The 13,623-nt window shown below is 48.7% G+C and overlaps 1 protein-coding gene across 7 annotated transcripts in view; it reads right to left on the bottom strand.

Annotated features, from left to right (window-relative positions):
* Positions 1–3,660: 3,660 nt before the first annotated feature.
* ENTREP1 (endosomal transmembrane epsin interactor 1) overlaps positions 3,661–13,623 on the bottom strand; it is an 85,393-nt gene continuing 75,430 nt past the window's right edge. For 6 of the 7 annotated variants that reach the window (XM_010952749.3, XM_045515094.2, XM_010952750.3 and 3 more), the window contains 5 exons: positions 11,376–11,505; positions 11,136–11,214; positions 9,730–9,882; positions 7,200–7,492; positions 3,661–4,522 (listed from right to left, as the gene is read on the bottom strand). In XM_010952749.3, coding sequence (XP_010951051.1) covers positions 4,319–4,522; positions 7,200–7,492; positions 9,730–9,882; positions 11,136–11,214; positions 11,376–11,505 — 859 coding nt within the window. In that variant the 3' untranslated portion in view covers positions 3,661–4,318. Of the gene's footprint in view, positions 4,523–6,654; positions 6,839–7,199; positions 7,493–9,729; positions 9,883–11,135; positions 11,215–11,375; positions 11,506–13,623 lie in introns of all 7 variants that reach the window. The other variant, XR_012506368.1, reaches the window with a different exon arrangement.

The raw sequence follows: 13,623 nt of genomic DNA, 5'->3' as shown, positions 1-13,623 counted from the left end.
GTTGCAGGGAGGGAGAGATGAGCTGGCAAAGCACCAAGGATGTTTAGGGCAGAGAAACTATTCTGCGTCATAGTGTAATGGTAGATACACGTCATTATTCATTTGCTAAAACCCACAGAATATACAATACCAAGACTGACCCCTCGTGTAAACTATGGACTTGGAGTGACAACGAGGTGTCAGCGTAGGGGCCTTGGTTACGAAGAATGCATCACTCTGCTGCGGGATGTTGATACTGGGGGAGTCTGCACGTGTGTGGGGGCAGGAGACACAGAAGACCTCTCTGTACTTTACACTCAACTTTGCTGTGAACCTAAAGCTACTCTTAAAAATAAAGTTTATTTAACACAAGGCGGGGGCGGGCACTGCATTTGTTATGTCTTTTTTAAATTGCTATTATTTCCTTACCCTGGTAAATCAGTGCTATGGACTGAATGTTTATGTCCCCTCAAAATCCGTATGTTGAGCTCTGTCTCCAGTGTGATGGTATTTGGATGTAGGACCTTTGGCAGATGACTGGGCTTAGATAAGGAACTGAGGGTGAAGCTCCCATGATAGGACTGCCCTTGTAAGGTGCCCCTGTAAGATGAAGAGACCAGGGCTCTCTCTCCTCCACGTGAAGACGCAGCAAGAAGGCAGCGGTCTCCAAGCCAGGAAGGTGGCTGTTCTCACCAGGTGCTGAGTCTTTGATCTTGGATTTCCCAGCCTCCAGAACCATGAGAAATAAATATTTCTGTTGTTTAAGGCACCCAGTCTATGGTATGCTGTTACAGCAGCCTGAGCTGACTAAGATAGTTTTTAGTCAGTTTATTATAATTTACAAACGTTTTTGCTCTGTGTCGGATTGGAGAGAAGAGAACTGGTCCTTCATCCCAAACAGTTCAGAAGCTCTGACCTGCACCAACAGCCCCGGTCCAGGAGCTGGAAGCATAGATCTCCTGCTGCTCTGCACATAGCTCTCTGCCTCAGTTTCCCCATCTGCAGACTGAAGGGGGAGAGTGACCGGACCTCGCAAACATGGCTGTTCAGCAAATGCTAGTTCTTCTGGTAAAGTGGGGTAACCACAGGCAGTTAGGGGCCATGGGCCCCGTCCTTACACCTCACCGTTAGGATGCTCCAAAGAAAGCAAGTCTTGGGGAAAATTCTGCTAGCCAGACAAAAACACTCACTGGCAAGTCTGCACGAAACAGCTGGTAAGCCTGGGAAAGTCCTGCTCCGTCCTCAGACACTTGGACACATGGCTTCCGTGAAAGGTCAAGGCAGAGGCAACAACACTCTGAAGGAGCAGCCTGTGTCCCAGCCCCTCCCACAACAATCTCAGGGCGTGGGGACCAGATTCCTACTCCGCACTGATGCAGAAGCAACGCTGACTGTCCAGCGCTGCTGCGAGCCAGCCGCAGACCTTCAACATCACTTCACCAGCGCAACTTATTCCAAACACCCCTCATGACAATTAATCAACCTTCTGGTGTAATTTTGATAACTATATTTGACATGCTTTGTTACCACCTCTGGACTGGACTCTTAAGGTACTCCAAATGCAACAGGGCCCTCCCCCGTACATTCAGTTATGCGAACCCATAAATATCACATTATTAATGCCTACGTATTTTAAAGGATATTATGCCCAGCAAACTAACAGGGAGGTGAACTGCTAAGTTCTCTTCCAAGGCAATGACATATAAAATGTTATATTACATATTATAATATATATTGTAATGTATAGTACATATATTTTTACTTTAATATTCCTTAAAGTCTGAGAAGCAAGACGGAAGTCAGTTGTCTGACTTCACCAATACCTTCAGGTGCTGGAAACAGGTGGGACTTTCCCCAGGCTGCAGGGCCAAGTCTTCAAAGCTGAGACAGTCCCACTTCCTGCTGATGGTGATGCCCTCCTGTTCCCGTCCTCTCCGGTTATTGCTGGGGTCTCCTCAGGGTGGCTGGGACCATCTCTGGGGCTGGTCCCCCTAGGCTAGAAGCAGACACCGTCCACACCTGCAGCCCCATCTGCCTTCCCTGAGCCTTCAAGGTAGACAGTGAGGTCTGCAGTGATAGCTGGAGGCGAGTGGTGAGGACGTCAGAAGGAAGACGAAACGGGACGCCCCTCCCAAGGTGGGAAACAACATAAACCTAGAGATGTGAGAAAGGCCAGCCATGGCTGAGAGGGGTAAGGCGGTCCTGCTCTCCCTGAAGGACCATGAAGGAGCAGCAAATTGGTGGCTGAGAGCTCCTGGGCCTCACCTGGAGACACTAGGCTGGAAAAAATAAACAGGAGTAAAGAGGAGAGCAGCCAGCCGGGGCAGCGTGGGCCGTTTATGCAGACAGCGAGCCGGGGGAGGTGAGGGGCTGGCAGCACAGTGGAGGTCCCCACAGAGGGCAGGGGTTGCCCCAGGGAAAGCGGGCCAGGCCCCCGTGGGCAGCTATGCTGCTGACCACGGGGACTTCCAGAGAAACGGAAAGACTGCTTCCATGCTGGGGGAATTCAGTGCCTGGACACAGGTGTATGGAACAGGGAAACTGTCGTCCTAGGAAGCCCCTTTAAACCTCCTCCACAAATGCAGCTCACCCCAGGGTAGTGGGCCAGATCGCAGCCTGTTTACAGCCCCCCAAACCCCTTCATTTCCAGATCTGTTTCCACTGCCACTTTCCACCCCAGCCCAGTGCCATAGAGTGTCTTTACTCAGTCTCCTGACCTCACCCCAGTTCCCACTCTGGCCCGGTTTGTGGGCTTGGAGCGGAGGAGTCTGTGCTTCCACAAACCAAGCTAGAGGTCTCAGCAACCACTTGCTTAGAGACACGAAATGGCAAACTACTACTATCTGGCAAATCGAGGGATGGAGTGCTTTCTGGAGACAGGTGGCCTGGGCAAGAATGGCACCTCTAGCACTTAACATCTGAGTGATCCTGGGCAAGTTACCGAACCTCATTTTCCTATCTGTAAAATGTGGACAGTCACAGCTTCCACCTCGTACGTGGCTGTGAGGGCAACATGAAGGTGTATGCTGCCAGCATAGCACCTGGAGCCCAGGCGGTGCCGGCAAGGACAGCCGGCCTCTGAGCACACAGCCTCTCTGCTGCTCCTCAGCTCCACTTCATCCCAGATCCTGTCCTAAACCAACGTCCACGTGGAACAGTGATCACCTGAAATGTAACTAAACCTGCACTCTTCCATTGCAGACTCTTCCATCATATCTCATTATTAGCATAAAATCCAGCCTGAGGCTCCTCCCACCTCTCCCCTCACCCTGGGCTGCGGTCACTGTGGTCTCTAGTGCTGGGTGCCCTTGCACTGACTGTTCCCTCTGCCTGGAACACCCTATCCTGACCCTGAAAATCCAGTCCAGCTTAAATGCCACTTCCTGAAAGAAGCTTCTCTGATGGCCTCCATCCTTTTTAGCACTAATCCTCAATCCGTAATCACTTTACTGATTTACTGCTCATGGGCCAAGGGAAGGCAGCTTTGGGAAGCCAAGTGCTGGCCGAACGGATGAAGGATGCACCGTTATCCATGGGGCTCGGGTGCTTTGGAGATTAAGCTGGTTTGGTGGCCTGCCCGGATCTGACCACCTGACTACCACCAATCCAAATTCCAAGCCCTTCAGAAGGTAAGGCCTGGCCACCTCCACATAAACAAATGTTGCACAGGGAGCCCGGAGATCCAAGGTAAACATATTTATTCTCAATTCTGCCTCAGCCATCTCTAGTTTTGCAAGCATGAATAAATGGAATTAACAAGAATTCTCTCCCTAAATGTCTTTCATTAAAATCTGTCACGGAACACGTTTCCTGTTTTTCCTAAAGAGAGGGGGATTTGAAAGTGACCTAACAGGAGGCTTGACTGCAGAATACTGGCATTACTCATCCTGCTTCCGGGCTCCTCTCTCATTTGGCAGCACAGGCCGCAGGCAGCCATAAATAGCAGCCCCGCAGACCTGCCTTCCAGGGAGGGGATCTGCTCATGAGGAGGAGGGCCGCGAGGGGTTGGTGGGCACAGGGTCCCGGGCCATTTCTTGCACCGCAGGGCAGACCTGGGCAGAGGAGACCCCGCTTCATTTACAGACTCCCAACTCGGCGCATCCAAAAGCCAAATGGGCCCAGAAGAACCCTCAAGTTCCCCCAGCAAGCAGAAAGGGGCACAAAGAGCCGGGATTAAATGTTCTGTGGAGCACCCCCCTTTGTGAGGGGTACCCAGAGGGGGACCCCAATTCCCAGTCAGGAAGCTCCAGGGTAAAGGAGGGGATCTGTCCTGGGGAGTGGCTCCCTGCCTTCCAGGGCCACCTTCCGCCTGCTCCTCAGAGGGCCCTGATCCGCAGCCTCACAGGACGGTCTCTCGGATGACCCCGATGAGGCTGTGCGGCCTCTCAGCCTCCGCTCGCCGCGGCCTCCTCTCGGCTCTCGGCCTCCCCGCCGGGACAAAGGTGCTCAGGTCCCCGCAGCTCCGCAGGTGCAGCAGGCCAGGCCGTCTCCGCGAGGGCAGCACATGGGCCTGGGGCGGGCTGGGCTGCGTCGGGGCCATGATCTTCGGGAGAACAAACAGGGTTACAAGGGGTCACAACAGCTTCACCAGATGTGATCCTCACACCCACCTTCTCAGTTCATCAGGTAATGTTTAGCTTTCCCAAAGTGGAACCCACTTGGAATTCCAGAAAGACTCTTAACATATTCCCTCTTTGCTACAGTTTCTAAGAAATTCCCCCAATTTTCTATTGCTTCAGCTGTAGGCCTGCCACACTTATTTGTTTACTGCAATTTCCCGCTTTATAGTTAACATTGGTCTCGTCAGGTTTTTCCAGTTTCCCTGTGATCCAAGTCAGCAATTCTCACTAGGCCTGCACATCACTGGAGGGGAGGAGAGCTTGTTAGAAACGCAGGTTCCCTGCTCTCCCCACAGCAATGCTAACACGGGAGGGTGGACTGGGGCTTGGGCATCTGTGTTTTTAACAAGAACCCAGGTGATACTGATGCACTTGAAAATCTTATAACCACTGGTCTGGGATCATTACTAAGTAATAAGTTTATAAAATGTCAATGAAAACCAGTGACACTTTTAATCGATCTGATAAGTCTTCAGTAAAATGATAAACGACAGAAAAACTAGGCCAATTTATTTGGAAAAACTCTTAAAAGTGTTCATACTCAGATCTGTTTTGCAATGTAGCATATATATAACTGTAAATATATCATCTAATGGCAAAAATGAGAAATCTCTGATTCAAAAGGGATTGATAAGGGGAGAACTGTCGTGTTTTAATTTTTTAAAAATTCACATTCACGTCTGTATGAACTATATTGTTGTCAGCACCTTGGGAAAAACTCAAGTGCTTTATTACCAGCTAACATCACAGAACAATCATTTGGACGATTTTTTTGCTTAGTTTGTACCATTCTGAGATGTTAAGGTCATTATAAGGTTACTCCCCCCAAAGATGGGACATTAAGTTTTGCTAACACTCTATTATGATCTTTGTCTTTAAGGCTGTCTTGGTTTCCTGAGTAAGAAAATTCCAACATTCACAGACGTCTACTGTTGTTACATCGTAAGTTAGGACAGGAGGTTTTGATATTGGTAAAGTTAAAATGGATATAAAAACACATTCCAGTAATACTAGTGAAGGTGAAAATGTGCTAAAGCTGGGCAGAATCAGAAATAAAGGCTCCCTTCCCCTTGTCCCTCTGTCTTTCTTTTGCGCAGTGGTGCGGCATCATGCTGCCTCACCACCGGGATCCAGTTCTGGAAGCCCCAGCAGGTGGCCCAGGTTCCACTGCAGCAATCCCAGTCCCTGAATGTTCATCCAGCCTGCACACAAATCCCTAGCAGACATTTGTAGCGACTGCATCTGTTGAACTATAAGTGCTTATTCTTTTTCCCCAAAGCAAGTTTCCAGCAAAACTTTGCAGAAGGTCCAGACCAATAGCTCCACAGGTGCCCCAGCTCTTAACTCACCGGAACTCAGCGGCTCCAACTACTTGCTCCTGCTTATCATGGAAACTGGGGCTGACCAGAGGGAAGGAGGCAGGGAATGACATCTGGAGTAGACCAGGGACACGCGGTTGTTCGAGTCTCTTCCACACGGGCTATGCCCCGGAGCCTGACCCAGGACCACTGGCTGACCACTGTTTCCATAAACAAACCAGAGGGCCCATGGCTCGTGTACCTCTTCCCACGGGTAATCAGACTGCTCTCCTGCCCCCCAGGGTCCCCTGAGGGATGGGAGAGAATTTGGCTTCTGGCTTCTGTCAGAAGAGGCCAACAGGTGGGAAGGGGAACAGAAAGCAAAGTGAAAAGGGGATTCGTTCAATCTGCCTTAAAAACGTAGCTAGGATTTTATAGCTGGTAATGACCCTGAGAATCAGGCCAATTCAACTCAAGAAGTATCTGACGGGCACATCAGACTCACAAGCACAACCAAGCAACACCCGGGAGCCACTGGGCCCTGAGGTCTACAACCACCGCCCCACAGGCACAGAGCAATGGAGTAAAGGCCTAGAAAGCAGACGCTGCTTTAGAAGAGGTGGGTGAGGAAAGCGGCGACCCAACCCTGCTCTAGTCAGAGGGACGTTCCATTCGCTCAGAGATACAGGCGCAGAGACCGCCTAGTCCAGCCCTTCACTTTAAAGATGAGAAGCCTGACACCCAAGTGGAAAATTTACCTTTTCACCAGTGGCTTCTGGTTGGGGATTGCCTTTTACTTTTTAATCCATGGAAAGGAAAAGGTGTTTGTTCCCTTAAGTTCTATTGGCGTAGGTAATTTCGCCAAACATCTCATGGGAGTGTGAACAGCTCCCAGAATCTTGCCAATATTAAAATTCACATTTGTCCATCACCGTCAAAGGGCTGAAAAAAACACGTCAGATCAAGGGAAACTTTCATCTTAGGAAGTCGAATGTTGAGTGTATCCGCACTGCCCATAGCCTTTGCTTTCATCCCTGAGTTGCACCCTTTTTTCTTCCCAGGCAGGCTTCCTTATCCCGGAAAAATTTCTTTTCTCTTGGGCCGAGAAGGCTGTGGAAAAGTCACCATACCTGAGAAGAAAGTACACAGCCGTCCTCCTCTCCCTCCCCAGACCTCCTACGCCCATTACCCCGATGCAGTGACCATGACCTTTCTGTGCCTGGGATAGGAAAGCAGAGAAGCCGCTTCAGCGGCTATGGAAACGAGTTCTCCTACTCATGCCTGATATTAATAATAAAACTACCTGTTCTAGAAAACTGGCGCTCGTGATGGCCTCTTCCATGTGCTCCTCATCGGACTTCAAAACAGATTTAATGTTTTCTACAAGTTCGTGGATGTCCGGGGTCATCCTGCAGGACGACTGCTCCAGGAACCTCGCCACCAGCAGCTTGGTGTCCATGTAAGATTTGTAATCTATTAAAGACCTCGGTCGGCATCTCGAAGCTCTGGATCTAAACCCTCTCCTCAAGGTCACCGCAGTTGGATCCGGTCTCCCCTCCGTCTGAGTCGCGGCTTCACAGCTGAGCACGGGGGCGGCTGTGGACAGAGACAAGCAACACGCACCCATTGGCCAAGCCCTGTGAACACACGCCTGTACCAGAAACAGCAGAGATCATGAAACTCGGCGTGGAAAGCAAGTGACAAATGCCGACGGCCATGCACATCTTGCTTTTCCTCTTGCAGAAAGAAGAGGAAAAAAAACCCAACAACTATGACACAAGCTTATTCCCTGAAGGGTAATTTCATGGCCCCCAAATATTGTATTGTGCCACATAAACACAGCAATCCAGGTAAAGACAGATGACAGAGAAGAGCATCCAGAATGTTACAGAGCAATGGTCTCATGAGGTGATGACCAGCATATCGGGGTGGGGGAGCAGGCAGAAAACTTTGGTTGACCGATGGAAGAATGTTCCAAGGCAGGGAGGATGAAGAAGCCACTTAAAGAGAGAGACTGAGGAGAGACGAGACTTGTGGGATGAATGGAATGCTCTGCTCACGTGGACGGTACCTTTGTCCTAAACATCCTCAGGGGCACTGTACTGACTTAGAGTTTTGACGCTCGCACCGTGGCAGGGTGGTGGCAGGGTGGTGGCAGGGTGGTGGCGGGGAGGTAGCGCTACGGCTGACTAGAAAGAGAAGCCGAGTGCAGAAAAAGTACGCGTCATCCTGGAAGTCAGCCGCGGGCCTGGGAAATCCAATGCAGGCTCTAATTTCACAACTACCTACTTCGGCAAGGGTATAAGGGCGGGCAGAATATTACTGCCCTGGCAGGAGGGTGAAGGGAAATCAGGCCTGGTCTCCATGTGTTCATAAGGCAGCCAGCAGCCTTCAGTGTACACGACACTGGAGATTTCAGTCTGCAAGGGTCTGAGAAGCAGGAATCTAGATATTCAAGGAGGGAGGCATGGGGTGGGAACACAAGGGCAGGAAGGGGAAAGGTGGGCGTGAGAAGCTCTAAGCAGAGGCTGGCAGCCGTCTTCCTAGGCTGCCACGTGCAAGTCACAGAGAACCGGGGTCTCCCAGGAACCCTTGCTACAGACTCTCAGGTGTGAGGACAGAGTCAAGGGCCACACTCAGTCACTCGAAGGCAACTGGTCCCTTTCCCAGTAGAGGGCTCCAACAGGGAGGCACGTGTCTTCCTTGCCCCTGCAGAACTGCAGAAGGGGAGCAGGTTCTGGAAAGATCTCGCTAAGCTGTGCAGACAGCTAAGTTCCCACTGAAGCCGCAGGTGGCCGTCTCGCGTCCTCAGCATGCCAGGTGGGGCAGAGGACCCCGCAGTGAAGACGGTCCAGGGAGCTGAGGGGCCAGGCTGCCAGCCTGCTCGGGAGCAGAGGGCGGCGGGACTCCTCCCTGCTCAGAAGCCGCTGGAGAGACAAGAGGATTGTTCTCTCTGGCTCCCACACGGTCAGTCCAGAGCTGCGGCAAACAACACACGCTGTCAGAGGGACAGAACCGAACTAGGGGGTGCTGTGGGGCCGGGGACAGAGCAGGGCTAGAGAGTCTGCAAAGCCGTATTGCACAGAGCTTGACAAGAGCATGGGCCACTGGTTAGAAAAGGTCACTGAAAGAAGCCTGTGCTGGTGGGATTACAGAAGATTTCCATTTTCTCCCTTTATTTCCTTTATTTTTTATAATTTTCTATGGTGAAGAGGTATTTGGAGATGTTCAGATAGTCATACTCAGAAAGAAGATTCAGTGTTATTTTAAGTTTAACACAATTTTAAATTAAAAAAATTTTAATTATTAAAATTTAGAAGTATTCAAATAACATCTATACACAAACTCAAAACAGGAAGGGAGAGGGAGCATTAGACTTTCACTGTATCTGAAGTGCTTAAAACAAGGTCAGATTTAAATAATTCAAATCTGCTCATACACAGCAAAAAGATAGCTAATATTAAATTATAGAAGGGGTAAAAACAAATACACCCCTGTGACCTTTTCCTGGAGAACGTTCATTCCCACAGGACAGTGAGAATCTAGGAACTGGATCTACGTTTGCACGACTTTCTTCATGTGGTCCCCAGCACAGTATCACGTGCAACCAAATGCTTTTGATGATAGTGACTTGACAAGAAAAAATCCTACCAGCTTTAAAAGACGTGGTAGATGTCTGTCCCTAACGTGCATGCAAAATACCTTACGTTCCCAAGACCTCTTAACCCCCTCAAACTCTCTCTTGAACCGCAGGGCCTTGGGTGGCTAGAGCCACTTGGCACCTTTCGGCAAATGAGCACAGGCCCTGCAAAGAGCCTGGGGACGGACATCACCTCTCTCTGCTGACTGATGGAGCACAGGGTCACTCCTGGATCTCGTCCTCAGGGGCTGAAGGGCTCCCCGGCTCCTCGCCAGGCATGTCTGGTTTGAGTTGGGAGTTGAGAGGCATGCTCTTTCTTCTCCAGGTGTGTTAGGAATGTCCCCACCTGATTTTTTTTTTTTGGAAGAAGAGAAACATAAATTATTTCACCAGTTGGCGCCTTCAAAATGTTGGGCAGGAAATACCCGTGAGCCCAAACGTGCCAGGACAAGGGTAACACAGTTAATAGCACTTGCTTGGGCTGCGGGCCCAGCTAAGTTTTAATTTCCCAGCACTGTGGGAAATGCTGCCTCCCCAAACGGCCCCTCCACACCTAGAACAAACAAACACAACGCTCTAAATCCAAGAGCAGAGAAAGAAGCCGTGCCAAAATGCCTACAGATGCTTAGACTCTTCTTCAGTGAAGCATCCTGGTGCAGCACCGGGAAGCTCCTAGCCATGTTATGTGTCTGACAGTCAGGATGAGCTTGACTCATCCTGGAAGGTAATAATACCAGAACTGGTGAGGGGCTGCTCTGCGGGCTGCAGGGCTGATGCTGGCAGAGGCGGTAACCACGGGCCAGGCTGGAACTCCTGGAAAGCCAAGTTAAAGAGCCCACGGCCAATAATGAATCAGTCAAACCACTCTGGAGTTGGATGACTGCTGCTCGGGAAAATAAAATCCTATCTCTTGTGGGCCTTAGGTGTGGTTTGGGAAACTATTTTGAGAAATGGAAGAATTACAAACACATTTAGGAAACAGAACCCTGCTGCATAATTCTACTTAAGATGGAAGGTGCACAGGACAGAACAGAAACCCATTTCCTATGGTGCTGTTGAAAAACTACCTCTGTCTGAAATAGATAAAGGTTGATCCATTATATATCACCATTTGCAATTTTGTCCCGTGGACAATCTCTGGACCATTTAAAACCTCTCCGAAGAGAGAAAGCGGTAATGCTGTTCCCTTAAGTTACAAGGAGAAATGTAAATTGACTCTACTATTTAATACAGGATTGGAAATCAGCGTTCAGTACATGTGAAGGCAGAATGACCTAGGTCCTAGGTTATAAATGGGCAAATCACTCTGCAAAGGATGAAACCATTTTTGTCCCTTTAAAAGAGCTCATCTTATTTTAACAGAAGAAAAAAAAAATCTTGCATCAGAAAACACAGGAATGCCAAATTAAACTCTGTTATCCATTTCTGAAAACAGCCTGGTTATTCATAAGAGATTTTAAGGATATCTTCATTTCTGTTCACACAGTATCTCCTATTTGTAAGCCCTAAAAGTTGATAGCACGGTATCATACAGATCATTATTTTATCCGTTTTAATCTACTGAGTCATGAGTTTGGGCAGCAATGATGTATTTATTACCCTGAGTCACTGGTATGCAGATCGGTTCCAATGGGCTGGTGGCAGCTTCTGGCCCATCTGGCATTTGGAATGGAGATCCCTGCATCACAGGGGAAAGAGGGTTATCTGCTGATACTCAACTCAACCATCACCTGGACTGGAGTGAACTTAAAAAGATCTGCAGGACATGGTCCCTTCCCAAGCCCGGCTGCTTTTCCCACTTGCCATCAACGTAGCAGAGAGAAACTCTGTGGACAGTACCTGTTGCTGGTCTGTCTGGCTCACCACAGCTTCATAGGGAGGTGGGGGGTCCAGAGGACAAAACACTTCCACACCTTTGATCCGTGCCCCATAGATGTGCGGCAATGGAATAACATCAGGACCAACCATCCTAGGAAGAGCATCTTGGCATCAGGAGGCACGTTTTGGCCATCTGACAGTAGCAGCTCCTGCATACTGGCCTTTGCCTCTAGAGGGTTATCCACTGACAACAGGGAAAATCCCTCACCCCCCACACACAGTCTCTCGGTCCAGGAGTAGCAGAGTAACCTAAACTGCTCAGTGATGGAATGCCTGGAGTTCTTAGGCAAGTGATAGCATAGAAAATGCAATACCATCATTCCTTTTAAATCCACCAGACAAAAAGCAAACAATAATCCAGAAGAGACAGAAAGCGAATTAGTGGTTGCCCAGGAGCTTGGGGAAAGCGAGGAATGGGGAGTGACTGCTTTAGTGGATATGGGGTCTCCCTGGAGGTGATGAAAATGCTTTAGAACTAGACGGAGGTGAGGTTGCACCATATTGTCAATGTACTAAATGCCACTGAATTGTACACTTTCAAATGGTTAACTTCATGTTATGTGAATTTTACCTCAATTAAAAAAAAAACTAAAGACAGGGAAACTCAAATATTTCTTACAGTACACGACAAAAGTTTCTCGCCGAGGTTTCCCTAATGTCTGATTCATGGCAGAAACTCACTATTTGTTGAATAAATATTTGAAACAATAAGTATGTTTTTCAAAAAGAAGTGAATAACGTCACAGCTCAGAGCCAGCACGGCACGCAGCAGGAGGCGTCCCGGAGCGCCTCATCCTAAGGGTGGCGGTTCTAGCCAACACTGGCGGAGCCCCGGCCCCGTGCCAGGCACTGCGGTTCTGTCCTGGGGGCGAGGGGGCTTTAACAGCAAAAAATTAAACCAAAAAACCCACAAGATTTTCTGCCAGTGTTCACAGAAAATTATACACAAATTATCAAGATAATAAAGAACCTAAATTTTAAAATAACTTAAAAATACACGAAAGTTTGTACCTTATGATGAAATTTCCGGTTATAAAATATACGTAAATAAGTCCTGGGAAAGTAATGCACAGCGAGGCAACCACAGTCAGTAATACCGTATGGTGTACCTGAAAGCTGCTAAGAGAGCCGATCTTAAACGTTCTCATCACAAGGAGAACAAAGCTTGTAACTGTATGTAGTGATGGATGTTAACTAGACTTACTACGGTTAACATTTCACATCACATCCAAGTACTGAGTCATTATTTGTCCACCCGAAACCATTATCATTTTATACGTCAATTATATCATAATTTTAAAAAATACACAGAAGACCAAAAAAACCCTGTACTCAGGCAATGGAATATTGGAGAATGAAAACGGGAGACAATAGGAAAAGTTTAATGTTTGCTCTTGAAATGCAAAAATGAACATAAACTAAAGGAGACTGGAAAGACAGGCTCCGGGGCCAGCTGCCTGCAGGGGACTGCTGTTTTGTTTTGTTTTGGGAAGGTGCTCTCTGGATTTATGGTTGTTTCATTTATGCCCATTCACAAAAATGCAAGCGGTGGAAGAAAACAGTTGAGAAAGATGTGATAGTCTTTCTTCCTAAAAATAAAACTGGAATTCTGGGATTTAGAAGAATGAGACTTCTGCAGCCTGAATTGAAAAAATGAGACAGCACTCCCTTTATTTTCTGTGTCTCTGTTTAGAAGGAAGACTCTCATATCTACATGACCTGAGAGGGAAGAAGTCACGGGTTGACACCCAAGGCAGGGATGCGGCTGGGCTCAGCGCATAACACGGAGCGCATGTGAGGAGAGGCACCTGTGGGAACTGTCCCTCCCTGGGGAGGGGTCCTGGTACAGTCATCAAGAAAGGGGTATTCTCCCCTTAGAGAGGGACTTGCTCACGGGTTTCACATCAACTCTCTATTCCAGCCAAAGCCATTTTAAGAGCTACAGATACCGAGTGACTTCAGGAATCCAGACTCTTCCTGGACCTGACTGAAGGCTCCTTCCTAACCAATGAACAAGGTGACTGGTTTTAATCAATGAGACCTATGGACTCCTCCTGTCCTCTCCAGAGGGCTAGTCATCAATCCTTGATTAGCCTAACCCGTGAGCATCTTTCCAGCACTCACAAACCCCTGACTATCCCCCCTCAGCCAAGTCCCCACGCATTTCTTCACTGTGGTGTCCTTGCCTGGAAAATTCACCCCAGCTTTG

The sequence above is a fragment of the Camelus bactrianus genome, chromosome 4 (genome assembly GCF_048773025.1).
Source record: "Camelus bactrianus isolate YW-2024 breed Bactrian camel chromosome 4, ASM4877302v1, whole genome shotgun sequence".
Classification (NCBI taxonomy): domain Eukaryota; kingdom Metazoa; phylum Chordata; class Mammalia; order Artiodactyla; family Camelidae; genus Camelus; species Camelus bactrianus.
This window is presented reverse-complemented; position numbering and strand designations above follow the sequence as displayed.